This window comes from Bos taurus, chromosome 9 (assembly GCF_002263795.3).
Source record: "Bos taurus isolate L1 Dominette 01449 registration number 42190680 breed Hereford chromosome 9, ARS-UCD2.0, whole genome shotgun sequence".
Classification (NCBI taxonomy): Eukaryota; Metazoa; Chordata; class Mammalia; order Artiodactyla; family Bovidae; genus Bos; species Bos taurus.
The window spans coordinates 49,413,342-49,433,067 of NC_037336.1; the positions used below are offsets into that span (position 1 = coordinate 49,413,342).

General features: G+C 39.9%; 1 protein-coding gene and 1 non-coding gene across 2 annotated transcripts in view; one reads left to right on the forward strand and one right to left on the reverse strand.

Moving 5' to 3' along the window:
* ASCC3 (activating signal cointegrator 1 complex subunit 3) overlaps window positions 1-16,478 on the forward strand; it is a 332,797-nt gene extending 316,319 nt beyond the window's left edge. The window contains exons 38-42 of the mRNA NM_001206118.2: window positions 6,532-6,683; window positions 8,862-9,009; window positions 12,485-12,694; window positions 15,198-15,373; window positions 15,703-16,478. Coding sequence (NP_001193047.1) covers window positions 6,532-6,683; window positions 8,862-9,009; window positions 12,485-12,694; window positions 15,198-15,373; window positions 15,703-15,847 — 831 coding nt within the window. The 3' untranslated portion in view covers window positions 15,848-16,478. The remainder of the gene's footprint in view (window positions 1-6,531; window positions 6,684-8,861; window positions 9,010-12,484; window positions 12,695-15,197; window positions 15,374-15,702) is intronic.
* A 1,547-nt stretch (window positions 16,479-18,025) lies between these two features.
* On the reverse strand, window positions 18,026-18,097 carry TRNAC-GCA (transfer RNA cysteine (anticodon GCA)). The gene has a single exon. It is a non-coding gene; the product is annotated as a tRNA-Cys (tRNA).
* Between the last annotated feature and the right edge of the window lie 1,629 nt (window positions 18,098-19,726).

Here is a 19,726-nt window from a genome sequence, read left to right on the forward strand (position 1 = left end):
GACTGTGTGCGGTCTCAGTGACCTGCTGAAGCCGCTCTTCTCTGTGAGGCTCACATGACCCAGGCATGGAAACCTCATTTGCTGATCCTAAGAGGGTCTTTTCTCTCTGGACATCTTACTCTGTGCCTACTGTAGGCTGCCTCCTTTTTTGACTTATGTTTTTCTGCCCCATCTCCAAGGGTACTACAGTCCCTCTGAAAGATATAAAGGGAACTTTATAAAAACAAATAACAATATAGTGTATGTTGGCATTTTATTGGAAGGTCAAGGCTTGCATTTAACTCTTCTGGCTTCAGAATGGCACCTTGGTTCAAATGAGTTCAAATGAGTTCATTGCCTGCTTTCCTATAAAGAAATGAACCACCCCATAGTTTCTGTTGATTATGATAGTGTTAATTGTAGTATAATTTTATAAATTAATGCAATGCCAGGAGTCATATTTCTAGTTTGTCACAGTCGGAAATGATAGAGAATTCTGAGTCAGCAATCAATTGAAGTTGATTCCAACTTAATAGGAAAAAGTCTCCTGCATGGAGTCAGCCCCCACCCATTTTGCCCCTAGACTTAGAATCATCCTAGCTTTGTCTGATAAGGGGCATGCCCAGTAGAAGATGGACAGGAGGTAAAAGCAGGTGGGAGCGGGGCTTCAGTATTTGCCTAATGTTAATGCTAAGCCAGTGAAGAATGTCCAGATTTTTCTCCACAGTGTACTAAAGCAGCTTTTTGTTGTTTGAGTATTAGATCTCTATAAGGGATTTTGAGATTTCTTAGGGAACTGAACCATGATGTCCAGCTACTACAAAAACCAGCCCTATGCTAAGGAGGAGTATACACTTACTAGTACTTTGTGTTTTTTTGTTGGTTTTTTTTTTTTTTAATTTTATTTTATTTTTTAACTTTACAATATTGTATTGGTTTTGCCATATATCAAAATGAATCCACCACAGGTATACATGTGTTCCCCATCCTGAACCCTCCTCCCTCCTCCCTCCTCCCTCCCCATACCATCCCTCTGGGTCATCCCAGTGCACAAGCCCCAAGCAAGCATCCAGTATCGTGCTTTGTTTTTTAAACACAATTTTTCTTCTTTTTTCCTGGCCACACTGTGCGGCTTGCAGTATATCCTAGCTCCCCGACCAGCGACTGAACCTGGGTCTTGGCAGTGAAAGCACCAAGTCCCAACCACTGGAACACTTGAGAAATCTCTTTAATACATCTTTAAAGGTTACACTTCATTTATAGTTATTACAAAATACTGGCCACATATCTTCTCCATGTTGTACATAACATCGTTTAGCCTGTCTTACACCCAGTAGTTTGGACTTCTCATAGCCTGTATAGCCCCTGACTAGTAACAGGTTTATTCTCTATATCTGTGAGTCTGCTTCTTATCTGTTATATTCACTAGTGTTATATTTTTTTAGATTCCACATATATAAATGATATCATACAGTATTTATCTCTGTGTGACTTGTTTCACTTAGCATAATGCCCTCCAAACCCATCCACACTGCTATGAATGGCAAAATTCTGTTCTTTTTTATTGCTGAGTAGTACTCCATTGCGAATATACCACATCTTCTTTATCTGTTCATCTGTTGATGGACACTTAGGTTGCTGCTATATTTTGGTTGTTGTAAATAGTGCTTCTGTGAATATTGTGGTGCATATATCTTTTTGAATTAGCATTTTCATTTTCTTTAGATATATACCCAGGAGTAGAATTGCTGGATCATATGGTAGTTCTATTTTTAATGTTTCAAAGAACCTCTATGTTGCTTTCCACAGGACTATCAATTTACATTCCCACCAACAGTGTATGAGGGTTCCCTTTTGTCCATCTCCTTGTCAACGTTTGCTATTTGTGTTCTTTTTGATGATAGCTATTCTGACAGGTATGAGGTGATACCTCATTGTGGTTTTGATTTGCATTTCTCTCATTTTTAGAGTGCTACTCACTCAGTCATGTCCAACTCTTTGTGACCCCATGGACTGTAGCCCGCCAGGCTCCTCTCTCCATGGGATTCTCCAGGCAAGAATACTGGAGTAGGTTGCCGTGCCCTCCTACAGGGGATCTTCCCAACCCAGGGATCATGATTAGAGATGTTAATCATCTTTTCATGTACCTTTTGGCCATCTGCCTTTCTTCCTTGGCAGAATATTCAGTTTTTCTTGCCATTTTTTATTTGGGTTGTCTGTCAGATATTGAATTGTATGAGCTGTTGATATATGTTGGATATTAATCCCTTATCAACATCATTTGCAAATATCTTCTCCCATGGAGTAGGCTGTCTTTTTGTTTATTGATGGTATCCTTTGCTGTGCAAAAGCTTTTAAGTTTAATTAGCTTCCATATATTTTTGCTTTTATTGCCTTTAGGAGACAGATCCAAAAAAATATTACTGTGATCTATGTCAAAGAATGTTCTACCTTTGTATGTTTTCCTCTAGGAGTTTTTTAGTATCTGATCTTCCGTTTAGGTCTTTAATCCATTTTAAATGTATTTTTGTATATGGTGTTAGAGACTGTTCTAATGTATTTTAGAGGTAGCTGTCCAGTTTTCCCATCATGACTTGTTGTAGAGACTGTGTTTTCCCCATTGTAGTTCTTGTCTCATTTGTCGTAAATGAGTTAACCATAAATGCATGGGTCTATTTCCAGGTTCTCCATCCTATTCCCCTGATATGTGTTTTTGTGCCAGTACCATGCTGTCTCACTAGTTCTTGTCTACCAGGAAGACTGCTGTAGAAGATAGTGAGATGCAGGGAGTCCCTGCTAGGCACAGTCATGCAGGGGTATGTCAGGGTGACCTACCAGACCCTCAAACCCATCTACCTGGACCATCCCTTAGCCGTAGCCCCTTGAGGTATGTACCTACATGGTGGCTTAGACTTGTCCACTCAAACCGAGAACCAAGTCCACATGCTCCAGTTTGGCCTGCACTGCAGGGTCTGCCTTTGGTTTTCTGTGTCCCCTGACTGTCTTGCAGTTGCACACCTCTCCTGATGAAGTTTTGCCCATTCCATGCATTTGCTCCCAACCTTCCATACTTTGCTCCTCGAAATCCTATACTCCTCAGTGCAGAAATCAATCCCCAAAGGTCCAAAGGAAGTCTCTCTTAGAAAGTCTCTCTTAGGTTGTTTTATAGTGTTCTTTCCATTTCCTCATAGAGGAACGTTAAAAATAAGTACCTGTTTATCGAGATCTATTACTGAGATCTAAAAGATTTATTCTGTTCCAGGCAGTGTAATAGATATCTTACGTAGTACATCATCTTATTTTACCCTCATCAACCCCTGTACAGACATATAACACTTCTATCAATAAGAAATCTATCCTCTTAGGGTTAAGTAATTGCCCCAAATTTATACATAGAAAGTGGGACAAAATTAACATTCAAACCTATGTCTGACATCAAAGCTTGTAGTTTTTTTTTTTTTTTTTCCTGCACTGTGCTGCCTTTGGCAGATATGCCATAACAGATAGAATGTTTGTTATAATTATTGTAATTGGATTTTTATGAATGTTCTTTCCTAAAATGAATATTTCTTGAATGCTCTGTGCTAGGACTGTAATTACCAAGACTACTTCCAGAATCTTGCCATCAATGAGTCTATATATTTAATGGGCATGTGTGTAAACAAAGACCTACAATATGATAATAGTAGCATGGAGCAGTAGACACCTAAGAAGTACCTCCTGTCCATTAGGTAGCCTTCACAGGAAGGAGTAGCATTTGAGCTTGACTTGAAGGATGTGTAGGAATTTCCCAGGTAGACAAGGTAGAGGGAGCAGGATATGTAAGAAGAGGACCTGCAGAGAAGTGTTAGCTTTTTGTCTGCTATGAAGCTTGAAGCCATTGAAGAAACTTAAGCAGAGGAATGACATAACCCGTTTTACCTCTATAAAAATGCCCTGAGGTAACAATACAAAGTATGAAGAAAACTTAGAATGAGGATAAAGTGGTATTTATCATAATATTCCAGGTGGGCGTTGATGAGGGTCTACACAGAGGCAGTGGCCGGAGGGGGAAGAAAACAGGACCCGCTAGGGAGTGAGTAGGCAGTCATGTGGCAACATTTATTCAGCACTTTTGGGTTGTCACAACCATCTCATCCCCGATTCTTCCCTACCTGCCTTTTTTCTAAATTAAAACAAGATAAGTGATAGTTTTCAATTCATGATACAGCCTTTTCATTTACTTCACGTAAGCAATCACTTTGCATGATTTTTTACGTTTTCACATCTGGCTCATACAAGGAAAGATTGTGGGCAGCTCTCATAAATTTTACGAAATCTTTCAACTTCATCATGAAAACTTCAAAGTTAAAAACATATGGTCCGTCCATCTAGCTCTTCTAGTATATGAGCTTTGGGTCTGGAATTTATTTCCAGTCAAGTTGTAATATAAAAATCACAAGTAAAATCACCATAGTTACTCTACATTACAGCTTCCAACATCATCATGATACTGCATTAGGTATAATTATTCATTGTCTTCCCTTTCGGAATTCAAGAGTTGTGACTTGTGAACTAATACTTTTATTTTTGTCTGAGGAATGTTCCTCGTGACCAGCTTGTCTCATATACTTCAAAGGCTAAGCGTTTTAATCAGCTCTGCAGAGAAATAGGAAGAACAGAAGTGGATTTCCCCTGGATTTATAAACACATACATTCGTGCATGTATACACTTTCATATGCACACATACATATACATATATTATACCAACCATAAAGCTTTATAATGTGCAATTAGTAGGCTCACAGTTACATGAGTGCTAAGTCACTTCAGTCGTGTCCGACTCTTTGCAACCCCATGGACTGTAGCCCACCAGGCTCCCCAGTCCATGGGATTCTCCAGGCAAAAGTACTGGAGTGGGATCCCATTCTCTTCTCCAAGGGCTCTTTCCAACCCAGGGATTGAACCCACATCTCTTAAGTCTCCTGCATTGGAGGTGGGTTCTTTACCACTATCACCACCTGGCAAGCCCAGGCTCATGGGTACTAAAGGCCAATTTGACTATTCCATCATACCCAGTAACCAGCGATGTGGATCCATTTCCCTGTAATACGTATAAAGTTGACCATTGCATCATACCCCATACCCAGCGATGTGGATCCATTTCCTTGTAATATGTATAAAAAGACCACAGATTGGTTTAGCCAGACGTTTTTTAAACTATTTTACATTTTGTAAATTAGAAAACCCAGAATAGGAAATTCAAAACTTGGAAGGAAAATGTGTCTGACTCAATAAGTACTAAGTAATATGGCAGATTAATTTTACTAACATAATAAAGCTTTAAGAACCATTTCTAAAAATGTACTTGTAGGTTTTGTACATTTTATAAATATTTTACAATCAGTGAGATGGTGAAATATCATTTTAGGCATTTATGAGGTACATCTGATTTCTCTTACCTTCATTTCCCAAAACAAGAGAGTGCACTCCTAAAACTGTATAAACTAGCTGCCTCAGATCATGGTATTAACTTATGTGTCTTTAAGTCAGCATTCACTAGAATCTAATTTAATTGAAATAGCTTTGCCTGTGTAAACTTCTCCTTTGTTTAAATAAGATTTCACTGTTTGGTTTGGCCTTAAGCAAATGCAGCCGTTTGTTTGTCCATAAAACATTGGATTAAATGTATAGACTAATATGAATAGCTTCTCATCATTCCCCATGTACATGTACACTGGTCCTTGCCCCCTTTACTGTGTGGCACAGTATAGTCACTGAAAACCAGGGCTCTGCTTTTAGCCTGCTCTCTGGGAAAAAATAAATTTTGGGTAAGTAGACCTATCACCTTACCATTGTTGCCTTTAAATTTGGGAAAGACTACTTGAGATTTGAATCAACGGTAAAGAATCCACCTGCAATACAAGATGTGGTTCGGTCCCTAGGTCAGGAAGATCCTCTGGAGTAGGAAATGGCAACCCACTCCAGTATTCTTGCCTGGGGAGAGGAGCCTGGTGGGCTACAGTCCATAGAGTTGCACGAGTCAGACACAACTTAGTGATTAAACCAGCACCACTTGAGATTTACTTTTTAAATGGAGCTGCTGCTGCTGCTAAGTCACTTCAGTTGTGTCCAACTCTGTGCGACTCCATAGACGGCCGCCCACCAGGCTCCCCCGTCCCTGGGATTCTCCAGGCAAGAACACTGGAGTCTTGATACAGTGAATTATATATAATTTGCTCTCAAAGTACACTGAGTTTTTCTCATTGTTTTATTATAGTGCCAATATTATCTGCCTAATCTTTGCTGACCTAAAAAAGCTAAATAATTGGCATTTTGTACAAAGTAATGTGCAGTAAATGTTGTAAGAGATGTTTCACCAATGTTTCACTACAGACGTTTCACTATGTTCCTTCCAATCCAACTGTAGTTTATTTTCTGGTTTCTTCTTTTGATTAGTAGTAATTTAGAGGCATAACCCTGGGAGCTTTTTGTTAAGGCTAGATATCAGATCCCCATGGAGAGGGAAGGTGCCATGGTACTTCTATAACGTGTGTGTTCTCCCTGTTCAGGCAATGCTGGATGTGGCTGCACACCAGGGCTGGCTGGTGACTGTCCTCAACATCACCAGCCTGGTGCAGATGGTGATCCAGGGGCGGTGGCTGAAAGACTCCTCCCTGCTAACAATACCACACATAGAAAACCACCATCTGCACATTTTCAGGTCGGTATTTTAATTCTCGATGTAATTGGGTTTTTTTATTTCAAAAAATCATTTCCTTTACATGTATGGTCACTTGAATTTCACGTTGTGCCTAGAATATTAATTCCTTACAGTGAAAATGCCCCTGTTTCCCAGAGGGAAACATAGACTAGCGACAATGGAATTCTCCCTTGAAATTTGATCATTGGCCTCAAGCTGAACTGCAGTTCATTTTAACCTTCTATTAAGTTGTTTTCCATTTGCAACATCAAATGCATCTTCATTTTAACTCTTTCTTTGCTGTGCCAGCCTTCATTGTAAAAAATGTTATGCAAGTACTTTAAGTGACCTAAAGCAAAAGAAATTACCAATTTCTATCATTGCAGAATAGATTTGAGAGATCAGAAATCTTTTGTCAAAAGTAAACTGTGCATCTGTAAAATGTCCAAAAACCAAGTAGTTATATATACATATCTAGCACCTCAAGATGTAACTTGTGCCTATAAGAAGAGTTTATGTTATCATAAAATTATTCAACTCTTGGGTCCTATGTGAAAAGAAAGTGAAACTGTTAGTCACTTATTCGTGTCTGATTCTTTGCGACCCCATGGACTGTAGCCCGCCAGACTCCATGGAATTTCCCAGGCCAAGAATACTGGCGTGGGTTGCCATTTCCTCCTCCAGGGGATCTTGCCAACCCAGGGATTAAACCCGGGTCTCCTGCATTAAATATTTACCATCTGAGCCACCAGGGAAGCCTAGGTCCCATGTACATGGCTACAACTACTTTAGCAAAGGAAAGAATGGTACATATTACAAGCAAGACTGGCGGTGTTTAAACAAAAATGTTTCTTTTCACACCACTTGAGAGACACTGTGCAGCCAAAAGATTGTTTCACAGTCATGTAGACGGACAAAGAGTCTGCCTGTGCTTGCCATCGAGCACCCTTCTGCCTCTCATCAGCTGGACGAGGAGTGGCAGTCATGTGATGCATCTAGAGATATTCGTCAACCAGAACCTCAGGCACACATGGGGTCTCCTCGGGGAAGTCCCTCCATCTGACTGACATACACTGGCTTCCAGGGTGGTTGATCCCATGGTGCTCGAGTCCCTGCTATGAGATGTCCCTGAGAACTAAAAGCCATGTTCAGAGAATGGACCACACCAACAGCAGGTGACCTGGGGCCGGGGAAAGGAGATACCTCACGTGTCTACGGCTCAGTTTCAGGAACTCTTTCAACATGGTACTAGAAGTTACAAGAGTTGGATTTCAGCAATAAAGGAGACACACTAGGGTACCAACCCAACAGCACATGGGTCTGTTATGGAAACTGGTTGGGGCCTAGGAGATTTGATCCATTTTATTATTGCTACCCAGAAAAGTGGCTGTATTTGTCTAATTTCAAGGATATTTTTCATCTTACTATATAAACAGAGAACAGATTTAGGTAGAAACTCCTTTCCTGGTGATCCAGCACTATTTATACTGTAAATCTGAAATATTCCCCTAATATACTTTAACTGTGGGATGTCAACACAACTTACAATGAAAACTTTATTCAAGTAAATGTATTAGAGACATTTGCCTGCATCCATTGCAAACAGGTCAGGGCTCCAGTTCAGTATTTTATCCACACGGACGCGTCAGCACATATTAGTGCTTTCCTATAGAAAGACACCACCTGTCTATCAATCCTGGCTCACACGTGATTCACACATTTTATGCTGCTGCTGTTGCTGCTAAGTCGCTTCAGTCGTGTCAGACTGTGCGACCCCACAGACGGCAGCCCACCAGGCTTCCCTGTCCCTGGGATTCTCCAGGCAAGAACACTGGAGTGGGTTGCCATTTCCTTCTCCAATGTATGAAAGTGAAAAGTGAAAGTGAAATCGCTCAGTCGTGTCCGACTCTTAGCGACCCCATGGACTGCAGCCCACCAGGCTCCTCTGTCCACGGATTTTCCAGGCAAGAGTACTAGAGTAGGTTGCCATTGCCTTCTCCACACGTTTTATGTCGTGGTAGCAAAACTGCCTTGGATTGATACCTTCGAGAATCCTGACTGATTTTGAAGCTTCAAAATAGTGGTCTTTAAAAAGTTATACAGTAAATTTAATTTTTAAACTCTTTATAGAAACCATCGTTGTCAGAAAATCTCATTTGTGCTATGAAATAATTATTTGGTGTTGATATTATTTCTTAGGAAATGGAGCCCAGGTATGAAGGGCCCACATGCTGGTTACCATGGGTCCATTGAGTGCCTCCCAGAACTGATCCATGCTTGTGCAGGGAAAGACCATGTATTCAGTTCCATGATAGAAAAAGAGCTACCGGCCCCCAAAATGAAGCAGGTAAGGCCATCAGTTCCATGTTTAGACACTCCCTCACTCTATCTGGGAAGTTACACAAAAGTTTTCTAACTTAGAGTGTTGCTTTCAGAGTCAGACTCTCCTGGGTTTACATTCCACCTGCCATTTACTATGATTATAAACATGAAAACATTATATCAGTCTCATGAAATTCTTGGGAAGATTAAGCAAGATGTTATTATGTAAACTGCTGTATGCTCTATATCTGTCCTGATACAGGATAAGAGCTCAACAGATGGTATTAAAAGTAATGACTATAACAATAATTAAAAATAGCAGCTACATTATTAGAAGGTTGTTTCAGTATAATGCTGTTACACCGGCTGAGAAAGGCCTACTAAGACTTAGTCATCTAGGCTACATTGCCCAGGAGTCCTTCTATCAATAATCCCTTCTTCATGGTTTTTTGTTGTTTTTTTACACTTGGATATATTTTCATGCAACTCCCTCAATTACTCTTTTATGCCCCCCTCATTTTAATCACTTTTTGTTCCTAGATTCTAAAGTATTTCTTCAAACAAACTCCTTGTTTGTATACTTTGTAGCTCAGGAAAATCTAAATCTGTGTTGTGAAAGACAACATAAGTCATTGCTCCAAACTATCTTTGGAAAGACCAAAAATATGAATGAACAATGCCAGAAATATTTGGCATATATAGACTTTTAAATCTTAAGCAATTTTACCCTAAGCATGTAAATGTTCAGGGTTTACAACATAATTAATATACTGGCTTGCCAAACAGGTAGTAAAATAAAGAAACTTCTAAACCATGTCATTGGCCCCCCGCCCCCAGTAGAACTCATTTTAGGCAAGACTTTGAAAAAGTGTAACAGGCATTTAAGTCTGATTGTTCAATTTCTGTTGAACCCAGAATTGGCACAAAAAATCTATTTAAATATTCATAATAAGTGCCTCCCTTTCTAGCTAAATTATCATCAAAATTATGAATAAAAACAATATATTTAAAACAAGGCTTCTATTAGCAACAACAGATTTCTAACATAACATACAGTGGTTTCAAGCCAAGTTTTAGATGTGATAAAAAATTAGAACATTGTTATAATTAGTTCAGGGAAAACTCAGAAGTAAACTTACTTAATTTATTTGCATAAATTGCCATTCTGTTATCTTTAAAACCAAATGCAAATTGGCTCAGTCTGATATGATGATGGTTATTTGGCTCAAAAGTGCTTCAATTTGCAGAGCAATCTGGTGTCGGCTCTGCAGTGAGGCGATCCCAGGTAACATACAAATCCTGAATTATTCCAGAAATTAGTATGTTTAAAGCATCAATTTAAGTGCTAATTGCAGTAGTAATGAGAAAAAGCAGTACGACTGTGAGATTTGCATCTTCTACCCCATCAGTATGCCTGGAACGGCTGCTGACTGGCAGAGGATTTGGCTGCTAATTAAATAATTGTATGCATGGCAGTGCTCTTGCCTGATTCAATAGATGAAGATTAATCCACAGATAAATATGTTTGGCTGGTGTTGAAATGTCTTAGCAATTTCTTTAAAAACAGCTCATGTTTTATATACTTACATATGTGTGTATGTGTATATACGTTTGTATATATGTATGTACAAATGTATACACACACCCAAAAAATTGTATATGCATTATAGATTGCAAATAATAATATTAAGCACTGCAAAAAGATTACAGATATATAAAAGCAAGATCTGACTTTTGGGGGCTTTGTAAAATAAAGTTCCAGTGAGTTGCTAATAATTATTATATTGCTAACTCATTTAAAGGTACAAGAAAAATATGAAGTCTTACTTCATATAATAAATGCTACTTGTGTTGTCTCACGAAGTTAAATGCTATACAGAAATGGTATATTTGTGTCCTCGCTCTGGCTAGTCTAAGAACATCCAGTGGTACAGCTTCTAGACTCAGCTGGTTCTAGCAGGGGATAAGCCATTATTTGTACCTTAAAGCACCATGTAGACCATTCTGTGGCTTGAGTATTTCAGCATCTATTTCAAACATAATTTCAGATTCACCAGTTACAGGATTGGTGTTGAATTGAAAATTTGCATTGGATTTACATTTTTTGAATTCCTGAGGGATAGTTTGATTCATCAGGGCTTCTTCATTTCAATTAGGTGGTATACTCAACAGCAATAAAGTCTTAGCGAATAGGAAATCAAAGCCTATAAGGATACCTATGGAATATTATTAAAGAAATAAAAGGAAAAAATTAAAGTATTCATGAGCTTTTAAAAACTTAGAAGGTAACAACAGATAAAACAGCCAATATAGAGAGTTTTCTTGACCAGTGGTGATATTTGCCACATAATTATAAATGTTAGAAGATGACAATTATCTGAGGATATTAGATTATTTTTTTTACATCTTTTTCATAGACTTAGGAATTCATTCATTCATTCAACAATGATAAGCACTTGAAAAGTGAAAGTGAAAGTCACTCAGTCGTATCCAACTATTTGCAAGCCCATGGACTATAGTCCATGTAATATTCCAGGCCAGATTACTGGCGTGAATAGCCTTTCCCTTCTCCAGGGGATCTTCCCAACCCAGGGATCAAACCCAGGTCTTCTGCATTACAGGCAGATTCTTTACCAGCTGAGCCACAAGGGAAGCCCCATTATTGATAAGCATTTACTATTTGCATTTTGATTTTTCACAAATATTTTTAATTAAAAGAGCAGGAATAAAATTGGTAATATTTTCTACTCCTTTAATATGTGTCATTTAAGTTGGTATTCTCAATATGATAATACCAAAAAATATATATTTGTTTCTAGAAAGAACCCTAGACCTAGAGATTTCCTTACAATATACAAACATATAAAATGTTTTCCTTTCAGAATAATTTGGCATAAAAACAAAAGAATCGTCCATTTTGTACACTAAATGGTCAATGAAAGATGCTGACATCAAAAGTTGCATCACAGCATTTTTTCAAGTTGCTTTTATATCCCCAAGTAATGCTCTCCACCTTAGCAGTCACATAAATGCTTATACTTGATGCTTCTCTAAAACTAGCCAGTTCAACAATTATTTTAAAACTTACTTTTTTAATATAGTCAGTAGCCACTCAATGTCTCAAAGGGATTTATGATAAAAGGGTCACAAGTTTAAGTAATGATTAATACTTTCTTAGTTTTTGTTAAAGGGACTTTAATAATATAAAAAGCACACTATTTTTACAAACAAATGAGTACAAGAAAAACTAGGAAATCTGAACAAGAGCTGTGGATTGTGTCACTGTTAATATCCTGGTATAAATACTTGTACCGTAGTTGTGAAAAGTGCTCGCCTGGGGGAAACTGGGGAATGGTACACAGGATCTGTCTGCTTTATTTCTTACAACTGCATTGAATCCAGAATTAATCTCAGAACAAAGTGGTTGATTTTTTAAAAGTTCACTACTTCTTAGTTGATCACTACATTTCAGTTGCCCACTCTTTTCTCTTCTTATTCAGGCATGGAATTTCTTATCTCATTTGCCAGTGATTGATGTTGGCTTGAGTGTTAAAGGCTGGTGGGATGACGCGGCAGAGGGACACGACGAGATCTCCATCACAACTGTGGCTTCAGACAAACACAGCGACAACAGATGGGTCAGGTTGCATGCTGATCAAGAGTATGTGCTTCAAGTCAGCCTGCAGAGAGTCAGCCTCGGGTTCCACAAGGTAGAGTGTTTGGTTTCCATTCTCAAATGCTTCACACCAGATACAAGCACGTGCCAGCACACATGTCTGTTATGTGACTAATGCCTCCGTGCCCTTCACAGATCCCGCTTCCTCAACTGGCCTTAAGCAGCAAGAGTCAGTCTTCTGAAATGAGTCACTTCTCCTCACATGCCATGTTTCAACCCCAGAATACCCATGGGACATCATCATATAATGCCTAGAGTCCTGTTCTCAGAGCATGGTGTACAGATTCAGCAGAATTTCCTAGAGTAGCTTTAAGAGCACAGGTTCTTTGACCCTATACCAGGCCCACAGCAGTCTCAGGGCCCAAGGAAATCTCAAAATCTAGACTTTTACTCCACTAGAAGAAGATACTAGTTAAGTTTTTCTGTGCCTCCTTTGCCACAGCTACCTGCTTCCTTCATTAGAATGCATATGAGAGAGCTCTGTCAACATGCAGATAGGCCAAAAATTTATATTTTAAGTTACTGTGCTCTATTCTGCTGTCTGTGGCAGCATAGTAATTACTGAGCCCTTCAAGAATATTAGTGCACAACATGTGGGCAAATTGGTTTTGGGACCATAACAATCGTTTGTTTATTTTTGACTGCACTGGGTCTTGGTTGTTCTGAGCGGGCTTTCTCTAGTTGCACTGTGGGGACAGGGGGGCCTACACTTCCTTCCAGTGGCTTCTTATTGCAGAGCACAGGCTCTGGGCGTGCAGGCTTCAGTAGTTTCTGCTCCCAGCCTCTAGAGCACAGGGTCCGTAGTTGTGGGGCATGGGCTAAGTTGCTCTGCAGCATGTGGGATCCTCCCTGACCAGGGATAGAACCCGCATCCCCTGCATACGCAGGCAGATTCTTGTCCACCGCACCACCAGGGAAGTCCCATGATCATCAAAATAAGAATTTGCCTTCTCCTTAGCCCAGGGAGAAGGGGCTTTCCCATATCTAGAACTCTCCCTCAGGAATGAGGTTGTGGTTCACTAATATTCTCCTCTCTGTATTCACACACAAAATGATCAGTAACTTTCTGTTAAAATGTCTTTTCAGTACTGTGCCTTTAAGTCTCATCTCACTTGATTTCTAATTCAAAAAATCAATCAGTATAAGTGTGAACTGATTGGCCTCGGGCATTTCAGAGGCTTTCATATGAGCATTTTTAGATGACTTAAGGTATCCCAACTTAAAAAAAAAAAGGCAGTGGTAATTATAAAGATAAAATCATGAGGGAAAAAAACTGAAGAGTTTTCTTTATCACTGCTATGTAAGAAGATGTGATTTCCTATTTTACAGAATAATGGGACTTGGGGAGTAAGGAATTTGCCAAGGTCCTAGAGACAGAAAATATGAGAGCAGGATGGGAACCCAGAGTTCTCTGATTCCAGTCCCTGTTTGCTTTGTACCTGCCGTGTGTGTACACACTGACAGAAACGAGGCCAGTCCCCAAAGCTGGACAGTGGACCCCCAGCCTCAGGGGGCTCACTCACAACAAATGCTCAAGCAACGCAATACAGCGCCCAGACGAAGCGTGTACTGGGGTGTAGCTAAGGTATGTTGCGAGCACTAGTGAGGGAGAACTCTGAGGCCTTTGCAAACATTTCTGACAATAAGATTCTTTTTACCATAATATTAGTACTTAAACATTAGATTTAATCATGCTAGAAAAACTCTAAATTTTGTTTCTAAGTGCTGTAAAAAATACATTACTCTCTGACCTCTCTTTTAAAATGCCTTCAGTGAAACATCTCCCTCTGGAATATTGAGTGAAGTCTGATTGAGAGCATGTCATTATTAGCATCTTTTACACCATAAACTCATTGTCTTAAGGAATCTCTAGAATCTTTGACTTTCTAAAAATCAATCTAAAATACAGACCTCAAGTGTTGTCATTATGGAGATATCTAATCTTGGGTGGTGGTGATTAATATATTTTACAATTTGCTTGGCTCACAATTTCCCATTCCTTAGAGAAAGGACTTTTTAATATTGCCATATTGGAATATGTGCTTTTTCATGTGAGTTTTATTCTTGGGGAGTGGGGGAACATGTTTATATGACAGTGTTTATTATCTTAAGATTCCAGAGTCCAGCTTCAATTGACTTTTTTCCCCAAGTATTGGTTTCTTGTATATAAAGCTTTGGAAGATTTAGTTAATATGATTGTATCCCAGCTTGTTCATCTGCAAATAGGGTATTAATTTTCTTTACAAGAATGGTGTCAGAATTTATTTTGATGTCAAGATTCAAAGGTTTTGTGTTCTGAGCCAAATAATCCTGGTGGTTATGGCCACAAAGTAGTCGTGTGGCTATAATGTGCTTTGAGAATCTTAAAAAAAGGTAGATGATGGCATATCAAATACATCAAACCTGAAAATTAAACACATCCCAGATACTCAGATTTATGGCTGCCAAGAAAGACAACGTGGCCTTTTAACCACAACCAAGTGGTATAGAAAATCTAGCCATTATGATACTTTATCTTTCCTTTTTCTGCTTTACAGGGAAAGCAAGACAGCCATGCAGTTACTCCTCGATTTCCCAAATCAAAGGATGAAGGATGGTTTTTGATATTAGGAGAAGTGGATAAGAGAGAACTTATCGCTTTGAAAAGAGTGGGCTACGTCCGAAGTCATCACATGGTCTCCATCTCTTTTTATACCCCTGAAGTACCCGGAAGGTAAGCAGAATCTTTACCCCCAAAGAATTAACCATGACTGTGATGAGAACACCACAGACTATGGGCTTCCTGGTGGTACTAGTGGTAAAGAATCCACTTGCCACTGCAGGAGACACAGGAGATGCAGGTTCCATCCCTGGTTGGGAAGATCCCCTGGAGGAGGGCATGGCAACCCACTCCAGCACTCTTGCCTAGAGAATCCCATGGACAGAGGAACCTGGTGGGCTGCAGTCCGTAGGGTCACAAAGAGTCAGACACGACTGAAGCAACTTCGCAGACATGTGATGAACACAGTGGTTTCACCATTTTGTTCCTCTGTTGTATGTTAGGTATATCTACACACTGTATTTCATGAGCGACTGCTACCTGGGCCTGGACCAGCAGTACGACATCCACCTCCACGTCACACCGGCCAGCATCTCTGCACAGGCCGACGAGATCTCTGATGCCCTGACTGACCTCAAAGTGAAGTAACCCAACCTAGACAATCCGTCTGAAGGAAGTGGTGAAGCCTGGCTGTTCAGTCATCTGGACAAAGTCGAATTACTTGATGTTTGCCTTGGAGGAACCAGCTTCCAACCTCAAGACGCAGCAGAGATTGGCAGTGGCTGCAGCTCTGACTCCAGCAACACCAAGTCGGCTGCGGGAGGAGGGGCCTTTTCACAAACGTTGCCTTTTATAAGTGTCTTCATGGATCGCTAGATATGTAAAGTGACTACGCCCGTAGGAGAACCTTTCAATTTGTGTATATTGAGATGCTACTTAGGAATTATCAAATTTTACGTTTCACAGTGTACTGTTTACAAGAACATCGGCTCCTCTTTTTTCAAGGAAAACTACACGGGGGAGTGACAGTGTTCAGATTTGTTAGAACAGATTTCTAACCAGATTTCTGTACAGTGACGCACAGTGCATGTTGTGTTGCAAAATTTATACTTTGATCACATATAGAAGTAATTTCATGAATTTCTTATAAATATTAATAATATATGATATAAAATTACTTTATAGACCCCAATGATGATTTAAAAGAAAGCAGAATATACTGGACTTAAAAATATAGATACTGTAACTGGTGGAAATAAAATATTTAGAGTGCCGCTTCAGGACAGCCTGACTCACTCACTCCCTCTGCCTCCTTCCATCATAGCCCCTCGTGACTCTTCATTTCCTTCTCTGTCAAGACGTCACTTCCGTTCTTTTTCTGATAGTTTATTTATACAAGGAGAGATATACAGTCTAATTCACACAGACCTCATAGTTCAGGTCTTTGTCTTTATGTGCTTTAGGATGGGCCTGAGGCAAACCCAGAAAATGTTCAACCCCCATAGGTAGGTTTTTACCTTTGATAAAGGACATTTCTCTATACCCAAACAATTTCCATCTTGAAAAATACTTTTTTCCAACTACAAAGTTGTTGGATTAAAATGTCCATATAACATACATTTTCTAGTGAAATGATATTCTACCTTTGCAAAATAATTTCAGTTATTCCTGGTCCTGCAATGATTTGGCGGGGGGCGGCGGGGAACAACACTGTGTCACATGTGGGATCTTAGTTCCCTGGCCAGGGATTGAACCCACATCCCCTGCATCGGAAGCACAGAGTCTTAACCACTGGACCACCAGGGAAGTCCCTGTGATGAATTATCTTAAAATATTTTCAATGTAACTACCACAAGTATTGGAATTTAAAGCTTTTTCTGAAACTGAAACATACTGCTTATGTGTACCTCCTTTTCCATACCAAAAAATAAAATAGAAAAAAAAGAGGGGGGGGCAGTGGAGAAGAAGGAATAAAAGTAGGATGGGGAGAACCAGGCATTCAGCTACCCACATTAAATCTAAGCAACTAATATGAACGTACCGAGTGCTATGGGCATGAGGTGTCCAAAGAGCTCTAGTCTCAGGACTTTACTTCATATAAGGAGATCTTTCTGCCTTTCATTTGGCAGTTTATTTCTACTGGCAATCCATACATAAGCACTGTTTGAGTGAAATTAAAAGAAAGTGAAAATTATATAGAGACAGAGGATTACCAGTTCATACAAGAACCTGAAAAGAACTCATTGTCTGCATGTTTATCAGCATCATTCTTTATTTTATTTTATTTTTTTTTAACAAGAGCTGGCTACTTTGGGGAAGGAGGAGGTCCACTGGATGTGTGACAGGGAACATAGGAGCAGTAGAAAGAATGTCATATCCATTAAAAGAAAACGCATGACTAATTAATTTTAATATTGAAAGCGATGAGTTCATAATAAGCTAAGAAGACACTAGTAAGACAAGGTGTGCTTAGATGGAAAAGTTCATCTTATTCCAGTGAGTGACCAATGCTATTTGTCTATGGCTTTATCCTCACTCATTACTCAACCAAAATTTTAGAGTTAAGTGTGCACTATAATATACGGCATGTGCTAACTATTAGATTAATTCCATATTTCATTTTTAATTCCATATTTCATCTTACATTCTCTTGGATTTTATTGACTCCAAATAGTAATGGAAAGTGAAAGAAAGTGAAAGTGAAGTCGTTCAGTCGTGTCCAACTCTTTGTGACCCCACAGACGGTAGCCTACCAGGCTCCACCGTCCATGGGATTTTCCAGGCAAGAATACTGGAGTGGGCTGCCATTTCTTTCTCCAGCGGACCTTCCCAACCCAGGGATCGAACCTGGGTCTCCTGCATTGCAGACAGACGCTTTACCGTCTAAGCCACCAGGGAAGTGCAAGTCACATATTCAGTCTAGGCATGACGTTGAATACTCTGAAATCTACATGAATCAGAAACGTGTCCTCTTAGACAGGTGGCCTAGTGATGAAAAGAGGTGACTATAATAAAAGGAAGTCACGGCAGTGGTGAAATATTTGGAAAAACCTTGACATTTAGGCTGAGTTTTGAAGGTGATTATGAAGATGGTCAGAGATGACAGAGAAGAGCCCTCCAGGTAGAACAGCATTAAGAAAGGCTCTGAGATAGCCTGGGGTGTCCAGTTGGTCTGCATTTTCAGAGAGGAGAAAGGGACTGAGCCGACAAAAAAAGACTAAATATTGTGAATACTTACCTTGAATTACAGGGTAAGAGTTGTGAAGCTCATATAAGTGAGTGTAATGGAATTCCTTGAGAAGGCACCAGAGAAGATGAGAAGGAATTCTGAGACTAGGACAGAGAACCCGTGGAGTTGGAGGGTGTGCCCGCATGCCTGTGGATGGATACCAACAAAATTGAGACTTGCCTCAGATTCTGACGTGACTAGTAGCTTATAAAACTACTAATTCAGTAGCCTTGGAAAACTACACATTGCTTCCCAAGCACACTCTTCACAACTTCCTCCAGTTGCTTACACCAATACCTTGGGGGTCAATCCTTGACTCCCCCTCTTGCTCACTCCCTGCCGGCCATAGTGGTCACCGTGCCACTCTGCGAATGTCCTGTGGACCGTGGCTTGCGCTGCTCCCTCAGCTTGGCCCTCCCCAGACACCCACAGGCCTAACCATCTTACTATAAATGTCAGCCCACCCAAGCTCACCTATCCCATCACGCTTTCCTGTTTTTTCTTATCACCATTAATAAAAATGATTTGTTTATTAGTCTCTCCAACTACGTTTCCTGATTAAGCTTCAGGAAGAGTTCTTTATCACATTCATTCAGGGCACATTACCAGGACCTACCATCACCTGGCACATGGTCACTGCTTGATAAATCCTTGCTGAGAGGCTTCCTTGGTGGTGTAGTGGCTAAGACTCTGGGCTCCCAATGCAGGGGACCAAGGTTCAATCCCTGATCAGGGAACTAGAGCCCATGAGCCACAACTAAGACCCAATGCAGTCAAAAAATAAGATTAAAAAAATCTTCTTGCTGAATGTCTAAATGAATAGAGACAACCATGGATTTTAAAATACCACACACCTGTGGTATTTTACTTGACACCTTTATTTTACTTCACAAGTTCACTTGACACCTCCTCTTCTCAAGATGGCAAATACTCTCAGGCTCAACCAAGAATACGGACTTGCCTGATTGTCCTGTCACCTGTCAACAAAGGAGAAGCATACTGAAAACTGAGTGGTAGCTTTATTATGATGAAGACTATGGAATATTTTTATATAGCAGTGGATCTTGGGTATTACAAGTATGTTAAAATTTCAAATCATCATAAAACCTTTTTCGCCTGAAGTTTCTCTTTTTTTAAATAGGAGGTTTTTACAAATTTTACAATGTTGTGTTGGTTTCTGCCATACAACAACTTGAACCAGGTATAAGTATATGTACGTGAGCCTCCCTCCCTCCTGCCCCCACCTACCCGTCTCCTTGCTCTAGGTTTCAGAGCAGCGGGCTGGGCGCCCCGTGTTA